General features: G+C 44.0%; 1 protein-coding gene across 4 annotated transcripts in view; it reads left to right on the forward strand.

Annotated features, from left to right (window-relative positions):
- amot (angiomotin) overlaps window positions 1-10,669 on the forward strand; it is a 131,016-nt gene extending 120,347 nt beyond the window's left edge. For all 4 annotated transcript variants that reach the window (XM_085999907.1, XM_085999919.1, XM_085999915.1 and 1 more), the window contains 3 exons: window positions 3,198-3,430; window positions 3,827-4,039; window positions 6,421-10,669. In XM_085999907.1, the coding sequence (XP_085856033.1) occupies window positions 3,198-3,430; window positions 3,827-4,039; window positions 6,421-6,521 (547 nt within the window). In that variant the 3' untranslated portion in view covers window positions 6,522-10,669. The remainder of the gene's footprint in view (window positions 1-3,197; window positions 3,431-3,826; window positions 4,040-6,420) is intronic.
- Window positions 10,670-24,034: the final 13,365 nt, after the last annotated feature.

Below are 24,034 nucleotides of genomic sequence, written 5' to 3' on the forward strand. Positions count from 1 at the left end.
AAATGCTGGAAAATGGGATTAGATTGGACAGGGCTTGATGGACGGCGCAGACACGATGGGCCGAAGGGCCTCTTTCTGTGCTGTATAACTCTGACTCTTATCCACATTATACTGCATCTGCCATGCTTCTGCCCAATCACCCAACCTGTCCAAATCATCCTGGAGTTTCTCAGCATCCTCCTCACAGCACACACGCCCACCCAGCTTTGTGTTGTCTGCAAACTTGGAGATATTGCATCTAATTCCCTCACCTAGATCATTAATATATATTGTGAATAGCTGGGGTCCAAGGACCGATCCCTGTGGTACCCCACTAGTCACTGCCTGCCACTTGGAAAAAGAGCCGTTTATTCCAACTCTTTGCTTCCTGTCTGCCAACCAGTTCTCTATCCAAGTCAGTACCTTACTCCCAATCCCATGTGCTTTACCTTTACACGCTAATCTCTTATGCGGGACCTTATCGAAAGCCTTCTGAAAGTCCAAATGCACCACATCCACTGGTTCTCCCTTATCTATTCTACCAGTTACATCCTCAGAAAATTCCAGTAGATTAGTCAAGCATGATTTACCTTTTGTAAATCCATGTTGACTTTGTCCGATCCAGTCACTGCTTTCCAAGTGCTCTGCTATTACCTCTTTTATAATGGACTCTAGCATTTTCCCCACTACCGATGTCAGGCTCACCAGTCTATAATTCCCCGTTTTCTCTCTACCACCTTTTTTCAATAGTGGGGTTCCATTAGTTATCCTCCAATCCATGGGAACTGTGCTAAAGTCTATAGAATTTGGGAAGATGACCAGCAATGCATCTACTATTTCTAGGGCCACTTCCTTAAGTACCCTAGGATGTAGATTATCGGGGCCCTGGGGATTTATCGGCCTTCAATCCCATCAATTTCCCTAACACCATTTCCCTACAAATACTGATTTTATTCAGTTCCTCCCTCTCATCAGACCCTATGTTCCCCGACATCTCTGGGAGGTTATTTGTGTCCTCCTTTGTGAAGACAGAACCAAAGTATGTATTTAATTGGTCTGCCATTTCTTTGTACCCCATTATAAATTCCCCTGATTCTGACTGCAAGGGACCTACGCTTGACTTCACCAATCATTTTCTCTTCACATATCTATAGAAGCTTTTACAGTCAGTTTTTATGTTCCCTGCAAGCTTACTCTCATACTCTCTTTTTCCCCTCTTAATTAATCCTGTTGTCCTCCTTTGCTGAATCCTAAACTGCTCCCAATCCTCAGGTTTGCTGCTTTTTCTGGCCAATTTATATGTCCTCTCCTTGGATCTTATGCTATCCCTAATTTCCCTTGTTAGCCATGGTTGAGTCACCTTTTTTGTTTTATTTTTATGCCAAGCAGGGATGAATAAATTCTGTAGTTCATCCATGCGATCTTTAAATGTTTGCCATTGCCTATCCACCGTCAACCCTTTAAGTAACATTCCCCAATCCATCCTAGCCAACTCGCGCCTCATACCATCGTAGTTTCCTTTATTTTAAATTCAGGACCCTAGTCTCTGAGTCAACTACTTCACTCGCCATCTTAATGAAGAATTCGTTCATATTATGATCGCTCCTCCCCAAGGGGCCTCGCACAACAAGATTGCTAATCAATCCTTTCTCATTACATAAAGTGGCAATCTGTGTGTAGAGCCAGAAGATGTAGGTGGGGTTTTAAATGAATATTTTGCATCTGTGTTCACTATGGAGAAGGACGATGTAGGCATAGAAATCAGGCAGGGGGATTGTGATATACTTGAACAAATTAGTATTGAGAGGGAGGAGGTGCTAGCGGTTTTAGCGGGCTTAATAGTGGATAAATCCCCAGGCCCAGACGAGATGTATCCCAGGCTGCTGTGTGAGGCAAGGGAGGAGATTGCAGGGGCTCTGAAACAAATTTTCAGAACCTCTCTAGCCACAGGGGAGGTGCCAGAGGACTGGAGAACAGCTAACGTAGTATTATTATTCAAGAAGGGTAGTAGGGGTAAACCAGGGAATTACAGGCCAGTGAGCCTAACATCAGTGGTAGGGAAATTATTGGAAATAATTCTGAGGGACAGAATTAATCTCCACTTGGAGAGGCAAGGATTAATCAAGGATAGTCAGCATGGCTTTGTCAGGGGAAGAGCATGTCTAACCAATTTGATTGAATTTTTCGAGGGGGTGACTAGGTGTGTGGATGAGGGTAGTGCAGTTGATGTAGTCTACATGGACTTCAGTAAGGCTTTTGACAAAGTCCCACATGGGAGACTGGTCAAGAAGGTAAGAGCCCATGTGATCCAGGGCTACTTGCCACATTGGATCCAAAATTGGCTTAGTGGCAGGAGGCAGAGGGTGATGGTCGAAGGTTGTTTTTGTGACTGGAAGCCTTTGTCCAGTGGTGTACCGCAGGGATCAGTGCTGGGTCCTTTGCTGTTTGTAGTGTACATTAATGATTTAGATATGAATGTAGGAGGTATGATCAGTAAGCTTGCAGATGACACGAAAATTGGTGGGATGGTAAATAGCGAGGAGGGAAGCCTCAGGCTACAGGACAATATAGACGAGTTGGTCAGATGGGCAGAACAGTGGCAAATGGAATTTAACCCTGAAAAGTGTGAGGTGATGCATTTTGGGAGGACTAACCAGGCAAGGGAATACACAAGGAATGGTAGAATCCTAGGAAAGACAGAGGATCAGAGGGACCTTGGTGTGCATGTACATAGATCCCTGAAGGCAGCAGGACAGGTAGATAAGGTGGTTAAAAAGGCATATGGGATACTTGCCTTCATTAGCCGAGGCATAGAATATAAGAGCAGGGCACTGATCTGGAACTAGCCACTAGAAAATGTGTGAGCATGTCGTAGAGTGACTTAATAATTGACATATCTCCCTCTGGGTGAAGCACATGGCTGTTATCCTTTACTTCCCGTGTAAAGTTCTCCAGCCAGCATTAAAGATGAGTGACCTGTTCCTAGGCCTTTTCCAATGCTAAAGAATTGTCTGCCAGGAGTTGAGGAAGAACAGTGCAGGGTGACTGAATTATTTCACATGCATCTTTCATCCATCCCTTTGGGAGGTGTCTGCTTTCCCGGTGATACCATTCCTGTACATGATTTCTAATGCACCCTGATTCTGAAACATTTTAAAGGAGCATTGTTTTGTAACATTGAATATATTTATTTATTTTTTGTGTGTGTGTTGTTCCAGGATTAAGACTCTTCATGCTCAAATTATTGAGAAGGATGCTATGATCAAAGTCCTCCAACAGAGGTCACGGAGAGAACAAGTCAAAACGGAACAACCAACTGCTTTAAGACCTTCAAAGTCTCTAGTTTCTATTTCCAATGCTACGTCTGGGCTTTCTTCCTACCCCACACTTCTGTCCAGTAACCCAATAATTGAGGAGAAGAGGGAAGACAAGAGCTGGAAAGGCAGTTTGGGTAAACATGTTTTTTTTTAAATTACAAGATTTATAATGACCATCATAAACCATATGAAAATTATGATACAATTCAATAGTACTAAAATTCAAGCAAAGGAGTTAAGATAACAATGAAGTATTTTTTTGACTCTACAGAATTCGTTAAGTGTCTGTCAAAGAAGTGTGTTTCTAAATGTATTGGGTTTAAAACTGAAATAAGATTGACCAAAAAGCAGAGTTGTAAAATAGAATTGCTTGTAGGTTGGTTGTTTCCTTCTATTTACGACTGGCAGTGACTACTTGGGCATTAGTTGTTTGTGTTACCCAGCAGAAACCATCACTTACTTCGATAGCCAAAAAAAATTACATTATATTAAGTTTGTGTTTTCCCCCCCCCCCCCCCCCATTCTTTCAGGTTTTCTGTTAAGCACAGATAGAAATGAGTTGCATTCTTCCTCCTCTTCACCAGTACTACCCTCCACGCCACTTTTGTCAGCACATTCTAAAACAGGAAGCCGGGACAGCAGCACCCAGACAGAAAGAGGTCCCGAGCATAACAAATTGGGTACTGTCTCGCCATCGCAAGGAAAGCTAGGCAGTAGCAGCCCTGCATGTATGGAAAAACCAGGTATTGTATTTAATGGTATATGTCCTGTGCCCTCAGTTTACATATAGTTTAATCATGTGTTGCCAGGCTGTAGTACATTGAAGAGTTGAGATAGCATAAATCACTAGAGTAAAGATTGGCCATTTCATCAATTGTTAACCTTGAGATTTACTATTACCTTGGAACGCAGTCCAAAAAAACCTGTTGGCCTAGATACCCATCATTCAGTCAATGGGAACAAAATATAGCCATAGTGATTTCTTAACTTAAAAAAAAAATACCCGTTTGCCTTCAGGACGTGTGAGTAGAAGTGACTTTTGTTTGGTTATGGTTTCATAGATGCTAGTAGCCTTCTAGTATCTTGTCTAATTGGCCAGTCTTCCTATACCTTGCAGAGAACCGGCATGTGCTTGACGGGCCGAACGGCCTCCTTCTGTGCTGTAACCATTCTATGATTCTATAATTACAGATGATGACTGGTTAACTGTTTGCACATGGGGGGGGGCGGGTGGGAGAAGGAAGAGTGGGGTTGGTGTAGGGAACAAACATCTAAGCTAAGTTCTGTCCTCAACCAATACCTACATGGGTTCACATTCCTAAAGTGGTGACTGGGTAACCATCAGAAGTGGAAATCCTGTTTGCAGACACTGAGGAGACGGAAGTCTTGTCTGCCTACTGGCGGTGAGATTCTATACCTGACCTATGAATGCAGATATTAGGTGACAAAAATAGAAATTTTTTCCATTCATCAACACTGACATTTCTCATCAAGATGAGCAGAAAATTCACAAAAAAAAGTAAAAGAAATACAACACCTAGTTTTTTTACTTACAGTCAGTAGCGGGCAGTGACATCATAATCTGGTAAGAAAAGGCAGTCAGTAATCTCTCAAGCTATCAGAGGCTGCTATCTGTAAGTGGTGAGATGAAATGGAATTTTCTCCTGTGATATTTTCAGATGACTCTTCCTCACCAAAGGCAAACAGCAAAACTCCCGGATGTCTGTCAAGCATGGCAATATACGTTGTATAAGCCTGACTGGTTGCATTCCACAGATGACATTCTCAACAACAAGTTGTGTTTATATTGTGCCTTTAACATAGTAAAACTTCCCAAGGCGCTTCACAGAAGTGTTATAAAACAAAATTTGACACCAAGCCACATAAGGAGAAATTAGGGCAGGTGACCAAAAGCTTGGCCAAAGAAGTAGGTTTTAAGGAGCGTCTTAAAGGAGGAGAGAGAGGCAGAGAAGTTTAGGGAGTGAATTCCAGAGCTTAGGGCCTAGGCAGCTGAAGGTACGGCCACCAATGGTTGAGTGATTAAAATCAGGGATGCTCAAGAGGCCAGAATTAGAGGAGCGCAGATATCTCGGGGGGGGGGGGGGGGGGGGCGGGTGGTTGTGGGGCTGGAGGAGATTACAGAGATAGGGAGGAGCGAGGGCATGGAGGGATTTGAAAACAAGGATGAGCATTTTTAAATCGAGGTGTTGCTTAACTGGGAGCCAATGTAGGTCAGCAAGCACAGGGGTGATGGATGAATGGGACTTGGTGCAATTTAGGACATGAGCATCCGAGTTTTGGATGACCAAGTTTACGTAGGGTAGAATGTGGGAGGCTAACCAGGAGTGCGTTGGAATAGTCAAGTCTAGAGGTAACAAGGCCATGGATGAGGGTTTCAGCACCAGTTGAGCTGAGGCAGGGGCGGAGTCGGGCAATGTTACGGAGGTGGAAGTAGGCAGTCTTAGTTGTTGCCCAAAGTCCCAAAAAGACTGGAACCATAATTGTTCTATACAGCATTTAATCATCTATGTCTCTATACTTTTAACCTTCAATCCTTTTGATAATCAAATATTCATCCAGGTACTTTTTCAGTGTATTTCGCTTTAATTACTTAGATGATAGCCTTCTACAAATCTCCTCTGAGAGAAGATAAAATAAATTATTCCAATTTCTAGTCTCAATTGAAACCTGCCAGTGTTGTATTTTTATGCTGTAGTTCTACAGTCACATGTTTACATCTGTATGATTGATGGCTTTTAGCATATTAAAAATCTAAACATTTTCTCCAGTGAATACAAGTTCAATTTTATCACTTCATAACTTTGAATTGCTATTGCTTATTGTTGAACGCTATTTAATACTTCTGTAATCTTTTGAAGAAAAAGTGCCCAAAGTTATACACTGTTCCAATATGACCGTAACAATAAGTAATAAAATAATTTGTTGCAATTGAGTGACCTTGAAACGTGTCCCAAATCTTCAATCTGAACCAGATATTGGGGGAGTGTTCTATGTATTAAATGCTGAGATTTATTTGAAGCTTTCCCTTAAAGAGTATATGATACTGAAGTTGTAAAAACTCAATTTAGTCACAAATCTGTTCTGTTTTTGTGTTTTTATACAGATGGTGCTCCTTTCCTGAGCAGTGCATTTGACAGGAGAGCCCCCTCTTCTCCATTTGGGCAGGACCTTACTGATAACGAGATGGTGGAAATCCTGATTTGAATTCTTCTTGTCTTAGACAGAGTGAGGAGGCAATAAAGGGAATCGGAAATACAAAACCTGATCATAGAGGTCCATTGGGGGGAAAAATATGTCAAGTGGATCCTGATCTATAGCAGGTGAAGTGCATATAAAGCTAAAGCACTAAAGGAAGAAACAAAACATGGATTAAAGGATGTATATGCTTTATATTCTCATTCTTTATAAACAATATACATGGAAAGATAAATTATCCACCTGGCTTTTCATAGACCAGTATCAGTATGAACTGTTTCAACAAGTATCTGCACTGCCTTGTACAATACATTCCAACTCGAGTGAATACATTTGCCATTTGTAAATGAAAGTATTATGTACACAAAGAAATAGAGCAGAATATTGATAAGACCACGAGCAGCTATGTATTCGAGAGCCTCTCTTTGCCCATTGAACATTGTAGTAAAGGTGGACAAACAGCCTTTGAGGAGGAGAAAAGACTATGGCCAGAGTCGCACCGAATCTCCAAACCATTCAATCCTGGCAAAAAGATCAGGCTTCCTCCTGTTTTTATTCAGGATTACAAAAAACCGGAATGCACAATTTGAAGATGGATATTTCAAACAGTCTCAATTGTGTGTAAAGGCATATGAAGCTGTTCATTAACAATTGAAGTTAAATCTGCCTTTATGGTCCCCTAGGTCATGTATAGAGAGACTCTTAAGTCCCAGTACTGAATTTAATGGTTCCAGGGTTTCCCCTCCAATTTTCTCCATTTTCTGACTAAAGCCACTGACTCATACCGACACATGGTTCTGTGGCACTGACAATCTTCCAGTACCTAATTGAAGTGAATATTCTTGATGCATCAGCCAAAACAGTGTTGGAACGGTTATTTAACTGTGAGGACCTCCCAGCTGACCCCAATTCTGTTTGTACCTATCATCCATGCATGGGCGCTTTTGAACTCGCGTCACTGGATAACATTCAGGAGCATGAATCCTGGCTGATTTATTTTCTCCTTCTCTGTAGCAAATGGACCACCCAGACTAATTGTAAAGCTCCCTAAAGTCCCCACCACTGCTTCCCTGGCTAGGATTAGCCAGTTTACCGCAGGCAACTACAGGAAACTTTCTGGTATCCGGCACGGATGGGACCGACATGGTGCTGGTTCATCAACAATTCCGGATAACCGAACGCTATAGTAAAAGATACGGACGTTAGAGCTCTGTATAAAGCAACAAACCCTGTTGCTTAGCAACAGCTTCAGAACAACGTCCATAAGTTGCAAGCGTCTCTGTAGCTTAGCAACAGCTGCAGCCAAACCCATGCCTTCCTCCATTTGTTGCTGTGCAAGTAATAAAAGTTACCTGAACCGACTCCTGAATTTTGCCGGTTAACTGACATTTCCGGTTATTTAGGGGCCGGTTAATCGAAAGTTTCCTGTACTTCAGGTTTCAACCAGTCTTGGAAGACCATCTGAAATATGTCCCATACATTGTCATAATAGACCAGTTTCACTGTATAAACAACTGATGGGGCTAAAACACATGTGGACCCATATAGATGCAGGCTATGTGATAATGCCCCCCCCCCCCCCCTAGAAAAAATGGTGTGTCCATTCAGGACATCAGTCTGCTTTAGCAATTTGCTTCTTAAATACGTAAACTGTAGTGTAGAAACTTGTAACACTGCAACCATGTATTGCAGAGTACCTTGACAAATGGGGTTTTGACTTGTATCTCCTGTGCACTGTTTATAGGATAATTGGTTAGTTTTGTTACATCATCCTGAGATCCTGCGAATTTTGTCCAGTCTTAATGTATCTTATAGCTTCAGGCAGATTGTAGTTCATGTACATTTCAGTTTATTGGTTAAAATAGGATTGTTGTAAATGCACCAGACTTTTTTTTACTTGTATGTAAGTCCTGTGGTGTCAATAATAATCCAGCTGAGTCCCAAATCTGTGGCATTTGGTGTAGGCAGCATATTTTTGGTGTGCATTTAATGCACAGGTGTTCATCTTTTGTTCCGCAGGTATAACCAGATCATAAAAGAAGCCTTATGCTCTGCTTAATCGATCTGCATTCAAACCTTTTTATAATTTGTAAGGCATTATGATAGCTCAGTAATCCAGAAAAAAAATTAGTAACACAATTTGCAGCCTTGTGAACAGTTTTTATTGAGCATGCTGTTACCAATGCACTGTAGGAAAAAAAATTGTACTTGTCAGTTGCTCCCACTGCCATTACCGCTACCACCATTAGTGATAGACCTATAACCCTAGTACTTCACTCTGGTGTTGGATAGCTCAAAAAACTTTGGAAGGACAAAAACAGTAATTGATCAAATGGATGTTTTTCGGAGTTCAAGTGGACATATAATGGAAACTTCATATGCCCACAATTATGGTTCACACATTTTTTTGATGACACGAATTGCTCCATTTTAAATTTATCTTTTCCCTCCCGTTCAGGTTGTTTCACTGCTCCTCCTCCCATTCAGTGCCATTTACTGACTGAGAGCGCAGATAGGAGACCTATGTCCGGTCCTCTTAATGCTGGTCCTGAGTTGGCTTGGAACTGGGTGACGAGGGAGCTTGTGGAGCGTGTGGGTAGAGTAGAGCGTAGACTCTCTTAATTGTCTGCCTGTTTCATATGAAAATGTGGCCCACTTCTACTTGGCAGCATTTCTGCTAGGATAGCTGTGATCATAATCACTAGAGGGTGAACTTACATTCTTTTTATTTAAAAATGCAATTAATTACTTTTGACAGTCAAATTTCCCAGCCAATTTCTCACTTAGATTCAATATTTTTGAATATATTTCTATTCATCATTTGTACAAGAAATGTGTATAACTAATGTAGATTTACCTAATTTATATTACAGTTGTGACTTGATATCTTTTTACTACATATGTTAGTGACTGGTTGCATCATAATGTTATGCCTGGAATATATCAGAAATGCTGCTATTCAACAGTTATATCCCTTAAATGCCATAACCCCACAATAGTGTAGGAGCCCTGTTAAAAGGCCATAGAATAACGGATACCTAGGAGGGAGTTACAAAACAGGAGTATCTGAGTCTTGATTCAATGCTGAGCATTAAATCCAGACAATGCTAAGGAGAATGCAATAGAAATTCCTCATGCAGTGTTTGTTATAGTGTGTTAATCAGTTGTGATTAATCCAACATATATTTATCTGAGTCTTACCAATTTTTACTTTTCGATGACTTCAAGTTGATGGAAATTGCTGCACTGACTAGCCCAGTGAGATGGTGATGTCCTGTTTGGGAGTAAAGTGGTGCCCTCTTATTATCAGAGCCCAGTTAGTAGAAACGAACTATGTTCAGTAATGGGTGACTATATGAAGAGCTCTGTCATAAACCTATAATTATAATAAATTCAGAAAGTTGTATGTACAATAATTTATATAAAAAGAGTTTGCTTTTAAGAAGCCAATTTCAAACTAATGAAACTCGCCTGTGCAAAAGAATAAATGAGATGCACAGGCTAGAAACAGAATTGACTAATGTCAGAAACTAATGGGTAAATGGGAGTCAGTTACATATGAAAAATAAGTCACCCAGCTAACCTTCAAAAGTAACAGTCACTTCACCTACATATTGAGGCACTAAACCAATTGTTTTAGAGGGAAAAGGTATATAATGTACATATATTTAAATAGCTCTGGCTCTAAAGCCTGTAACATTGCACTGTACCATTCTGTCCTGCACATAAAAATAGTAATTTCTTGTTCAAATTTGTGAATAACCTAGTTAAATACCAAGTCATGACTGTATATAGCATTTCAAAAGCTGATTTTTATTCAAGTTTCAAAATTAGCCTCATTGTAAGGGTGGAGCAAGACTTAAAAAAAAAAAAGGACTAGGAACTGGTAATGATGCCTATCTTCAAGGTTTTGATATGCAGGCATCTGATTACTCAAAGTTGTGCACTTAACAATTAGGAAATAAATCTCAGATGTGTGGTGCCTTTTTAAAAAAAAAACATTTTTTTTACTCTGTTGTATATAATCCAAAATTATTGTTAGACTTTTAAAGCTGGCTTTTTGCTCTTAAGTTAAAACCAACTGTATTTTGTATTTTCTCAGTTGTATTGTTTATTGTATATTTAATAGAAATGTTTTCTAAATTGTAATCAAATCAGCTCTGTGTTGTCTTTCTTGCTAATTGTATTCTAGCATAATGCGACCTACAAATGCGACCTACATAAACAGTGAAAAACTTAAAATGTCGAATGTCAAAGCAAAGTAATTTTATTCATTATAAGAGCAACGTAGAGAGAGGACTGAGTAGGGAACATGTAGTAAAACCCAGTCCGGTGATGTTTACATGCCTTAATCAGTAACTAGAGCACAGATGAAGTGACTATTGTGCCGCTGCCACCAAATTCATCGTCCAGTTGCTTCATGAGCAGCTATGGGGCGGTAAATCCCTCAACAAAGATTAAAATACAGAATGTTTGATTCACAGATTCATATACTGAATGATGAATGTGAACACCATTGTTCAAATAACAAGTTCTCATTTTCCACATCAACACTTCAATGGAAATGAAAATCGGGTGACTTGTAAAATGGACTGTCGCTTCTCTCTCGCCCATTTCCCGCTACCAACCAAGATCAATTTCACCCCCTTTTTAAAAAAAAAAAAAAAAATATTAACACAGAATAGGTTACCAAAAAGAAGTTATAAAATATTTATTGGGTGGGCTGTAACAAAAAAAACCTGTTAACTTCCAGCTTAGAAGTGTCTATTTTAAACTATACAGGATTTTCCCAAATCTTGGAATCCTTGGGTGGTCTTTTCAGACTCTGGCAATGTAATGAGCACCTTGGATTTCACCGCCTCCTTAAATGATCCAGGATGCCAAGACAGCTGTGTTCAAATCTCAAAACACAGGTCATTGAACCAGCAATTGGGGTCCAACCATACAAGAGTTTTAGACCATAGCAGATATGTCATAAAGGCTTTTCATCCTTGCACACTCTGATTTAATATGGTGCCATTTTATAAAGTATGTTTTTAATCAGAATAGATGCTTCAAATTGAGATTTATTACAACTGACAGTGTGGTTCCACACCCTGTTTGGTTTCCATGGAACTGTTTTAAAGGATATTGAAGGATGCTGGTGCCAACCAGGCAAAGTCAACGTAATCTGACTTTGAAAGCACGTTACCCCAGGGACAAGACTGAAATGTGTTTGTAATCGCCCACCACTCTACAGAAACTGGAAAAGAGCAACTGATCCTATCCAGAATCGGACTCTGCTGACTCCCTCCCTACCCCTTTAATTAATACTGAAAGGCAATAATCTTAAGTTGAGTTACCAATTTAATCTAAAAACTCTTAATTACAAGAGTGCCAACTCTAACACTAACACAAGGCCTGTCACAGGGGCCAAGCGCCATGCAGTAGTGGGGTGCAAGTTCCATTCCCACTCTGCCGAGTTCCTTATTGCAGCCGTGGTGCTGCGAGAAGTACTAAGTCAATCATGTATCTTAAAAGAGAAGACCATCACTGGGCTGCTCTGACGTGCCCCCTCACAACAACCTTAAACAGCATCAGTAGAAGCCTTGGCAACACGATGCCTTGTCGCTCTCTCAATTGTAGCTGGTGTGGACCTAGCTGGAACGGAGGCTGTTATTTCCAACTGCTTCAGTTTTTGATCCTCCATAATGAAGATGTTCATGTAGAGAGCAGAGTTTAATGTGACAGTTTGAATCGCATCCGTGACTTTTCAGCTCTTTGAACTCTACCCTGACTGCATTTACATGAAATTAAGTGTAGCACTGGAGCTTTGCCAGGCCAAAAGGACAACTTCAGATGGTCCAGCGGTTGAGAGACTTGTTTGTTACTATATTAGTTCAGGATTGTGTTCTTTTTTAAAAGGGCTTTGTAATTTTGCTAGGGGTTTAATAATGGAATGAATACCCTGATGTGTTAGCCATGTGGGGCGGGGTAGGGTGGGTGTGGGGAGGGGTGGCGTGGAGGAGGGTGTGAGGGGGGAGAGAGGTGGGTGGGGGGAGTCTGGGGAGGGGGGTTGGGTGAGTTGTGAGGAGGGGGGGGTGTGGGGAGGAGGGAGGGGGGGATCTCCACAGCATTGGCATGCACCATTCGAAAGCTCCAATTTCTTTTTGATTTTTGGCCAAGGATCTTTCCTAGTATTTGTCACGCTGTTTGTCGACAGCCAGTTCTAGATGAGCAGAAATACCCTCCAACTAAATATTGGGAAGACCAAAACCATTGTCTTCGGTCCCTGCCACAAACTCCGTTCCCTAGCCACCGACTCCATCCCCCTCCCCGGCTGAGGCTGAACCAGACCATTCACTACCTTGGTGTTGCATTTGACCCCGAGAGGAGCTTCCGAACACATAGCTGCTCCATTACAAAGACCGCCTATTTTCAACTCTGTAGCATCACCCGACTACTCACCGCCTCAGCTCATCAGCTGCTGAAACCCTCATCCATTCCTTTGTTACTTCAAGACTTGACCATCCCAATGCTCTCCTGGCCGGCCTCTCATCTCCCACCCTATATAAACTTGAGCTCATCCAAAATTGCTGCCCGTATCCTAACTCTCACCAAGTCCCGTTCACCCATCACCGCTGTGCTCGCTGATACACATTGGCTCCCAGTCTGGCAATACCTCGATTTTAAAATTCTCATCCTTGTTTTCAAATCCCTCCATGGCCTCACCCCTATCACTGTAATCTCTGCCAGCCCTACAACAGTCAGAGATCTCGGCGCTTAGCCAATTCTAGCCTCTTGCACATCACTGATTTTAATCACTCGACCATTGGCAGCTGTGTCTTCAGCTGCCTTAGGCCCTAAGCTCTGGAAGTCCCTAGCTAAACCTCTCCTCCATTAGGAGAGATTGAGTAGACTAGGCCTATATTCTGTAGAGTTTAGACGAATGAGGTGATCTCATTGAAACGTATAAAATTCTTAAAGGGCTTGAGGGGTAGATGCTGGGAGGATGTTTCCCCTGGCTGGGGAGTTTAGAATTAGGGGTCACAGTCTCAATAAGGGGTCCGACAAACAGTGTGATACATAATAGGGTAATAATAATGGGGGATTTCAACTTCCCCAATATTAACTGGGATAGTCAAAGTGTGAAAGGCTCAGAGGGTGTAGAATTCTTAAAGTGCATCCAGGAGAGCTTTTTGAGCCAGCATGTAGAAAGTCCTACAAGAGAAGGGGCAGTACTGGACCTAATTCTAGGGAATGTGGCCGGCCAAGTGGAAAAAGTGCTAGTAGGTGAGCACTTTGGTGACAGTGACCATAATATGGTGAGATTTAAGGTGGTCATGGAAAAGGACAGGGATGGGCTGGAAATAAAGGTTCTAAATTGGGGGAAGGCCAATTTTAATAGGATAAGGCAGGATCTGGCCAAAATGGACTGGGATCAGCTACTTGTAGGAAAATCCGCATCGGAGCAATGGGAGGCTTTCAGAAGGGAGTTTGAGATCATACAATGGCAACATGTTCCCGTAAAGGTCAAGGGTGGTTCCAAAAACTACAGGGAACCTTGGCTGTCAGGGGATATACGAGAATGGATTAGGAAAAAAAGGAGGGCTTTTGGCAGATACAAAAGGCTAAAGACGGAGGAAGCCCTAGAGGAGTACAAAAAGTGCAGGGGGATACTTAAAAAATAAATTAGGAGATCAAGGAGGGGCCATGAAATAACACTGGCGAGCAAAATAAAGGAAAATCCTAAGATGTTTTATAAGTATATTAAGGGTAAGAGGATAACTAGGGAAAAAAATAGGGCCCATTAGGGACAAAAGTGGCAATCTGTGTGTGGAGCCGGAAGATGTAGGAGGGGTTCTAAATGAATTTTTTGCATCTGTTTTCACTATGGAGGAGGACGATGTAGACATAGAAATAGAGCGGGGGGACTGTGATATGCTCGAACATATTAACATCGAGAGGGAGGAGGTATTGGCGGTTTTAGCAGGCCTAAAAATGGATAAATCCCCAGGCCCGGATGAAATGTATCCCAGGCTGCTGTGTGAGGCAAAGGAAGAGATTGCGGGGGCTCTAACACATATATTCAGGACCTCTCTGGCCACAGGGGATGTGCCAGAGGACTGGAGAACCGCTAATGTAGTACCATTATTCAAGAAGGGAAGTAGGGAAAAACCGGGGAACTACAGGCCAGTGAGCCTAACATCAGTGGTAGGAAAATTATTGGAAAAAATTCTGAGGGACAAAATTAGTCTCCACTTGGAGAGACAAGGATTAATCAGGGATAGTCAGCATGGCTTTGTCAAGGGAAGATCATGTCTGACTAATTTGATTGAATTTTTTGAGGGGGTGACCAAGTGTGTGGATGAGGGTAACGCAGTGGATGTGGTATACATGGATTTCAGTAAGGCCTTCGATAAAGTCCCGCACAGGAGACTGGTCAAGAAGGTAAGAGCCCATGGAATCCAGGGTGCCTTGGCACATTGGATACAAAACTGGCTTAGTGGCAGAGGGTGATGGTGGAAGGTTGTTTTTGTGACTGGAAGCCTGTGGCCAGTGGGGTGCCGCAGGGATCGGTGCTGGGTCCCTTGCTGTTTGCGGCCTACATTAATGACTTGGATGTGAATGTAAAAGGTATGATCAGTAAGTTCGCGGATGATACAAAAATTGGTAGGGTGGTAAATAGCGAGGAGGGTAGCCTCAGTCTGCAGGACGATATAGATGGGTTGGTCAGATGGGCGGAACAGTGGCAAATGGAATTTAACCCGGAAAAGTGCGAGGTGATGCACTTTGGGGGGACTAACAAGGCAAGGGAATACACAATGAATGGAAAGACCCTAGGCAAGACGGAGGTGCAGAGGGATCTGGGTGTGCAAGTACACAGATCCCTGAAGGCGGTGGAACAGGTGGATAAGGTGGTAAAAAAGGCATATGGGATACTTGCCTTCATTAGCCGAGGCATTGAATATAAGAGCAAGGAGGTTATGATGGAGCTGTATAAAACACTGGTTAGGCCACAGCTGGAATACTGTGTGCAGTTCTGGTCGCCACACTACAGGAAGGATGTGATCGCTTTGGAGAGGGTGCAGAGGAGATTCACCAGGATGTTACCAGGGCTGGAGCGCTTCAGCTATGAAGAAAGACTGGGCAGATTGGGTTTGTTTTCCTTGGAGCTGAGGGGGGACATGATTGAGGTGTACAAAATTATGAGGGGCATAGATAGGATGGATACTGAGGAGCTTTTTCCCTTAGTAGAAGGGTCAATAACTAGGGGGCATAGATTCAAGGTAAAGGGCGGGAGGTTTAGAGGGGATTTGAGAGAGAACTTTTTCACCCAGAGGGTGGTTGGAGTCTGGAACTCACTGCCTGAAAGGGTTGTGGAGGCAGGAACCCTCACAACTTTGAAGAAGCATTTGGATGAGCACTTGAAATGCCATAACATACAAGGCTACGGACCAAATGCTGGAATATGGGATTAGATTAGACAGGGCTTGATGGCCGGCACGGACACGATGGGCCGAAGGGCCTCTATCTGTGCTGTATAACTCTATGACTCTATGACCAGGACTGAGATTAGGTGAAATTTCTTCACTCAAAGGATTGTGAATTTTTGGAATTCTCTACCCCAGACAGCTGTCGATGCTCAGTCATTGAGTACATTCAAGACAAAGATCAATAGATTTCGGATACTAAGGGAATCCAGGGATATGGGGATAGTGCGGGAAGATGGAGTTGATCTTGTTGAATGGCAGAGCAGGCTCGAAGGGCTGAATTGCCTCCTCCTGCTCCTATTTCTTATGTTCATTAAGACGCTCCTTAATACCTACCTCTTTGACCAAGCTTTTGGTCATCTGTCCTAATATCTCCTTATGTGGCTCGGTGTTAAATTTTGTTTGATAACGCTCCTGTGAATCACCTTGAGACGTTTCTGTACATTAAAGGTGCTATATAAATACAAGTTGTTACCTGGAGAAGATCCGTATAGGGCAAAGAGTGGAAACCACATTGTTGGCTTGTATAGACAGACTGAGCTTGGCCAGTGTCAGTAGTATTGCTGCCTTTAGAAAAGCACAGACAGATCGCCTGGACCATTTACAGCATTGCCATTGAAGTCAAAACTGCCGATAGCAGCAGCACAAATGTAACAGGAAATAAGAATTCTGTTGTTTGAATTTGGTTAGTAAAGGCAAAATACTCTCATTATATTGAAAAGCACAGCTAGCTCAATGCTGATTATAGAAAGCACATTTGGGACTCCACAAAGATAAGTACAAATGATGAATGCCATTTGGCCTATCTAGCTTATCCTTCCATAGAAACCTACTGTTCTCCCATCACAGTGTCTAACTACCTCTACTAACACTACCTGGAAAACATTTTCAGGTATTTTTCAATCCTCTACGTGGGCTTGTATCCATTTGTGCCTTATTATCCTTCTCCTGCAGTTATGGTTTAACTTGAAATAGTGCACCATATTAAACTTTTGAATTCCTAACAGTATGTTGTATACCTCCCAAGATTCCTTTGCCTCCACTCAAGAATGAAAAGTCTAAAGTGCCTATTTTAACCTGACCCGAGCCGTGTTCGGGTCAAATGCTCGCCCCCACCCCCTGCCCCGGCCCCTATCGACTGTGGGCTCCATTGATGTCAGTGGAGTGGAAAATCGGGTGGGGTGTAAATGGCCGTCCGGCTTGTTCTCGCTGGGTGTGTTAGGTTAAATCAGGGCTTAAGCAATTCTAACATTTCCTCATAAGTGCCCCTAGTTAATTGACCCTAGAAATCAATCTTATCACCCTCCTCTGCACCACTTCCAGCTCTTGGATGTTTCCCTCATGTCTCAAAATTAATAACAATGTCTGTATATCAAGATGTTTCCACAAGTTGCTCATATAAGTCGTCCCAAATGAAATTAAAATGTTTATGGTGATTCTTTGTGGTTTCTAAGGACAGATTATATAATTTTTAAATATGTTTGGTTAAAGCTTCCTTTTTGCAGTATCACTACCCCCCTTGCTCCATCCTGTAGCCACTCCCTAGCATTCAGTCAGGCCATGATCTTTAAATATCTGTGGCAGGAAAATCCCTCTCATCTCTTCAGATTACAGTAGCAAACAATACACAGTATGTTTCCTCTGCCTCCGACCACTGTCTCCACCCTTGCATTGGAACAATGTCTGTGAATATCCTGACAGATTACTCTTTTAACACATTCATTACCTGCAGACTTTGTCGGTAACTTGCTAAAACCCACATCCATTCTGATAGTGATAGCATTCTGTGAACATGCACCAAATGATATTTATAATAACACCCCTAATTATTCCATCTTTCTGTTTCTGGGACCTGGTTTTGAATCTAGCCCAGTTTGAGAGTATGAAAATCTGCACTTTCTAAAGGTTGTAAAGGGTCTGCATTAAATAAATTTGGCAGCCAATAACCTGGCAGAGCCCAGTTCCTTGTGTGTATGAGCCAATAGTGCAAAATTGCCCATAATTTAGCATTAAAATCTCCTTTCAGGAGGCTAAAAGAATTTCCACTGTGGGAAATGGAATATGTTACAGAGGTGCAGTTAGGGCTGCTCTTCTGAGTTTGGGACTAAGGCACATTGTTGAGGAAAGTAGTCGGACCGTTACTCTGCATCCAATTTGTTTGACATCTAGCCTAGCAGTGCTTTTTGCCAATCGTAGAGGGTTAATTTTCTGAGTTCATATTTCCGGCATGAAACCGTACCACTATGTATTGGGAATTTTAATGGACAGAAAATTGGAAGCATGCACTTAAATTCCCGCTATGTGCTCCGGGTGAACAAGGCTCTGCGTCAGAAGCACGAACTCGTAAAATTACAACCCATAGGTGCCAAAATTGGAAGCAAAACATTCCATACACCAGCACTGGCATCTTTCAGAAAATGCAGCAAATGTGGGGGGAAAATGGGCATACTAATGTTTTAGGTGTTCACTTTATCAGCACGTTAACTTTTCTTTTCTCTTTACAGATGCTGACTGGCCTATATTTGCAGTTTTAGGCCTAGAAATTCAGTATAGCCACTTTTGGGGCGGTAAAGTCGGGCGGCCGCTAAAGTTTGCGCCCGGCGCAAAGTCGAGCCCCCTTCGCCGATATTCAGTTGCATCGCCCTAAGAGGTTGCTGCTGCGCTAAAACAGGCGATGCACGACTATCATTAGGCGCTAAGCCGGCAGCCCGGGGCGCTAAAACCGGAAGTTGGGCGCAGGGCAGGTGCGGCGAGCTGCTGATTGCCGGCAGACACTCTGGCTCCGGTGAGCTCTTAAAGGGGGAGGGTGGATATGTTTGAAAGGCCGAGACTAGTGTATTTGTGTTTTTGGGGAGGGCTTCTCTCTATCAGTTTGTTATGTGGCACCTCCTCCTCCTCCTCCCAAAAGGAGTGTTGCAAAACGGCTGCCTTTTCTACTGCAGGAGTGCCCTTTAATTTGCGCTCCCCGCGGCCCGCCTCGGCTGTGTTCCGTTCCACTTCACAGTCGTTCGGGCCGCCAGGCGCACAATGGGGTGGCGCGAGTGAAGTTCCGGTTCCGGGCGCACAAAGGGCGTTGTACGACGAAATGACATCATGATCTGCGCGTGCAGATGAGCGCGCGCAATGACTTTGCGCCGGCGCTAAATGTCTACTGAAGTTGGGGCGAGGCGCAGATCGCGCTGCGCCCGGGCGCTAAGCGCCTAGCGCTCGAGATCTACTCCTCCTAAGGCGCTAACGGCTGGCGCAGCCAACTGAATTTCTAGGCCTTATTCTTTTAATTTGTACAGTGCTAGCTGAGTAGTAGAGCGCTCGCTTGAGTTAGAAGGCTGTGAATTAATGCCTCACTCCATAGTCTTGAGCATAGAATAGAGGTGGGGTACATTACTGAGGGAGTGCTGCATTGTCAATGGTGCCGTGTTTTTGATGAGATGTTAAAACGAGACCCCATCTGCCCTCTTGGGTGGATGTAAAAGATTCAAACAGCACTATTGTATGAAGAGCAGAGGAGTTTTCCTAGTGTCCTGGCCAAAATGTATCCCTCAGCCAAGGCAGATTGGGTGACCGCTTTGCGGAACACCTCCGTTCAATCCGTAAGGGGGACCCCGAGCTTCCGGTCGCCTGTCATTTTAATTCACCGCTCCACTCCCACTCAGACCTCACCATCCTCGGCCTCTTGCATTGTTTCACGGAAGCTCAGCGTAAGCTCGAGGAACAGCACCTCATCTTCCGATTAGGCACCTTACAGCCTTCCGGACTCAACATAGAGTTCAACAAAATAACAACAGAAAATGCTGGAAAAACTCAGCAGGCCAGGCAACATCCGTGGAGAGAAATTAGAGTCAACGTTTCAGGTCAAAACCCTTTATCAAGACTAAAGAGGCACAGGGAATGAAATAGATTAAGAGGCCAGGCTGGGAGAGAACAAAAGAGAAGAAAAAACATTAAGAGGTATTCAAAATGAGACGAGATGGTGATAGGACTAGTGGAGACAAAAGACAGCTCGAGATTAGGTGTGAAATGCGCTGGCAGAATGGGAGACAGCTGCCATGTGGGAGAAAGAAAAAAAGGAAAGGGGGGAGGGGGGAAACCAAAACAAAGGTGTGGATGAAAAATATAAGTAAAAGTGTAATAGGAGCCAAGGTTATGATCTGAAATTGTTGAACTCGATATTGAGTCCGGAAGGCTGTAAAGTGCCTAATCGGAAGATAAGGTGCTGTTCCTTGAGTTTACGTTGAGCTTCCGTGGAGCAATACAAGACGCCAAGGACGGTGAGGTCCGAGTGGGAATGGAGCAGTGAATTAAAATGACAGGCGACCGGAAGCTCGGGGTCACCCTTACGGACTGAATGGAGGTGTTCCGCAAAGCGGTCATCCAATCTGCGTTTGGTCTCCCCAATGTAGAGACCGCATCGTGAGCAGCGAATACAGTATAGTAGATTGCAAGAAGTACAAGTAAATCGCTGTTTCACCTGGAAGGGGTGTTTGGGGCCCTGGACAGTGGGAAGGGGGGAGGTATAAGGGCAGGTGTTACATCTCCTGCGCTTGCACGGGAAGGTGCCAGGCAAAGGGGTAGGGGTGCTGGGGGTGATAGAGGAGTGGACTAGGGTGTCTTGGAGGGAGCGGTCCCTACGGATTGCTGAAAGGGGAGGGGAAGATGCGTTTGGTGGTGGGATCACTTTGGAGGTGGTGGAAATGGCGGAGGATGATCCGTTGAATGTGGAGGCTGGTGGGGTGAAAGGTGAGGACAAGGGGAACTCTATCGTGGTTCCGGGAGGGAGGGGCAGGAGTGAGGACAGAAGTGCGGGAGATAGAATGGACACGTTCGAGGGCCGTGTCAACCACGGTAGAGGGGAATCCTCAGTTGAGGGAAAAGGAAGACATGTCGGAAGCACTGGTGTGGAAGGTGGCATCGTCGGAGCAGATGCGGCGGAGACGGAGAAACTGGGAGAATGGAATAGAGCCCTTACAGGAGGCGGGGTGGGAGGAAGTGTAGTCCAGGTAGCTGTGGGAGTCAGTGGGCTTGTAGTGAATGTTTGTCAATAACCTATCCCCAGAGATGGAGACGGAGAAGTCGAGGAAGGGAAGGGAAGTGTCAGAGATGGACCATGTGAAGGTGAGGGAAGGGTGGAAATTGGAGGCAAAGTGAATGAAATTGTCTAGTTCAGGGTGAGAGCAGGAAACGGCACCGATACAGTCATCAATGTATCGGAAAAAGAGGTGAGGGAGGGGACCCGAGTAGGACTGGAACAAAGAGTGTTCCACATATCCCACGAAAAGGCAGGCATAGCTAGGACCCATGTGGGTACCCATAGCAACACCTTTGATTTGGAGGAAATGAGTGGAGGTAAAGGAGAAGTTGTTCAATGTGATAATAAGTTCAACCAGGCGGAGGAGGGTGGTGGTGGATGGGAACTGGTCGGGCCTCTGTTCAAGGAAGAAGCGGAGCGCCCTCTGGCCATCCTGGTGGGGGATGGAGGTGTAGAGGGATTGTACGTCCATGGTGAAAAGGAAGCGGTTGGGGCCAGGAAACTGGAAACTGTTAAAGTGGCGGAGGGTGTCCGAAGAGTCGCGGATGTAGGTGGGAAGAGACTGGACAAGGGGAGAAAAGACAGAGTCGAGATAGGAAGAGATAAATTCCGTGGGGCAAGAACAGGCTGAAACGATGGGCCTACCAGGGCAGTCCTGTTTGTGGATCTTGGGAAGGAGGTAGAAGCGGGCTGTGCAGGATTGGGGAACTATGAGGTTGGTGGCCGCGGGGGGAAGATCTCCAGAGGAGATGAGGTCAGTGACAGTCTTGGAAACGGTGGTTTGATGTTCGGTAGTGGGGTCATGGTCCAGGTGGAGGTAGGAGGAGGTGTCGGAGAGTTGGCGTTCAGCTTCCGCTAGGTAGAAGTCAGTTCGCCAAACAACAACAGCACCACCCTTGTCAGCAGGTTTAATGACAATGTCAGGGTTGGATCTAAGAGAATGAAGTGCTGCAAGTTCAGAGGGAGGTGGGTTGGAGTGAGTGAGGGGAGTAGAGAAATGGAGACGGCCGATGTCACGGCGGCAGTTAGCGATGAAAAGATCTAGAGAGGTTAAGAGGCCAGGGGTGTGGTGTATGTGCCTTTAAAAGCAATTGTGGTGTATGTGCCTTTAAGAGCCCCAGGTGTGCGCAATGCCAGTAATTGCCACTTGGGCTATATAAGCCTGTGTATTGTGTATATCCTTTAGAACCCCCCCCAGACTTGCTTAGTAAATACCTATGAACCAACTCCTGTCTTCAGTGTCTTTATCTACACACGGACACTACAAGGGGGAGAGGTCCAGGTAGAACGGGAATTCTGAAAGCGGGAGAAAGGGTCAGTCATGCGGGGGGAAGACTCCTGGCCAGAGAAGTGGGCACGGAGACGAAGGCGGTGGAAAAAGAGCTCAACATCGTGCCGAGCTCGAAATTCATTGAGGTGGGGGCGTAAGGGGATGAAGCTCAGGCCTTTGCTGAGGACTGATCGTTCAGGGTCAGAGAGTGGAAGGTCAGAGGGGATAGTGAAAACGCGGCAGGGGTGAGATTGGGAGAAGGGGGGTCAGAGGAAAGTGTAGGGGAAGAAGGTGTCCAAGAGTCGATGAAGCTTGCGATCCCACATGGCAGCTGTCTCCCATTCTGCCAGCGCATTTTACACCTAATCTAGAGCTGTCTTTTGTCTCCACTAGTCCTATCACCATCTCGTCTCGTTTTGAATACCTCTTAATGTCTCTTCTCTTTTGTTCTCTACCAGCCCGGCCTCTTAATCTATTTCATTCCCTGTGCCTCTTTAGTCTTGATAAAGGGTTTCGACCTGAAACATTGACTCTAATTTCTCTCCACGGATGTTGCCTGGCCTGCTGAGTTTTTCCAGCATTTTCTGTTGTTATTTCGGATTTCCAGCATCTGCAGTATTTTGCTATCGTAATAGAGTTCAACAATTTCAGATCATAACCTTGGCCCCTATCATATATATATATATATATATATAATATATATATATATAGATATATATATATTTTATCCACACTTTTTGTCTGTCTTTTTTTCTTCTCCCCCACATGGCAGCTGTCTTTCATTCTGCCAGCGCAATTTACACTTCATCTAGAGCCATCTTTATTTCTTAACCTGTTCCATTACCATCTCCTTTTGCCTTGAATATCTCTTAATGTTTCTTAATCTCTCCTGCCTTCCATCCTATCACAGACCTTCCCTTTTGTTCTTTCATCCCCTCCCCCCTTTCCCAGCCTCTTCACTTGCTTAAAAATCTGTTCCATTTCCTGCTTTTTTCCAGTTCTGACGAAAGGTCATCGACTAGAAACATAGAAGATAGGAGCAGGAGTAGGCCATTCGGCCCTTCGAGCCTGCTCCGCCATTCAATGAGATCATGGCTGATCATCCAAATTCAGTACCCTGTCCCTGCTTTCTCCCCATATTCCTTGATCCCTTTAGCCTTAAGAAATATATCCAACTCCTTCTTGAATATATTTAATGAACTGGCCTCCACCGCCCTCTGTGGCAGAGAATTCCACAGGTTCACCACTCTCTGGGTGAAGAAATTCCTCCTCATTTCAGTCCTAAATGGCTTACCCCTTATCCTTAGACTATGACCCCTGGTTCTGGACTCCCCGGCCATCATAAACATCCTTCCTGCATCTAGTCTGTCCAGGCCTGACAGAATTTTATAGGTTTCGATGAGATCCCCTCTCAATCTTCTAAACTCCAGTGAGTCTAAGCCCAATCAAAACAATCTCTCCTCATACGTCATTCCTGCCATCCCAGGTATCAGCCTGGTGAATCTTCGCTGCACTCCTTCCATGGCAAGAACGTCCTTTCTCAGGTAAGGCGACCAAAACTGCACACAATACTCAAGGTGCGGTCTCACCAAGGCCCTGTACAACTGTAGCAAGACATCCTTGTTCCTGTACTCGAACCCTCTTGCTACGAAGGCCAACATACCATTTGCCTTCTTAACCGCCTGCTGCACCTGCATGCTTACCTTCAGCGACTGGTGCACAAGGACACCCAGGTCTCTCTGCACTTCCCCTT

The sequence above is a fragment of the Somniosus microcephalus genome, chromosome 1, assembly GCF_052327205.1.
Source record: "Somniosus microcephalus isolate GS21.2 chromosome 1, FLI_Smic_1.0, whole genome shotgun sequence".
In the NCBI taxonomy this organism is placed as follows: Eukaryota; Metazoa; Chordata; class Chondrichthyes; order Squaliformes; family Somniosidae; genus Somniosus; species Somniosus microcephalus.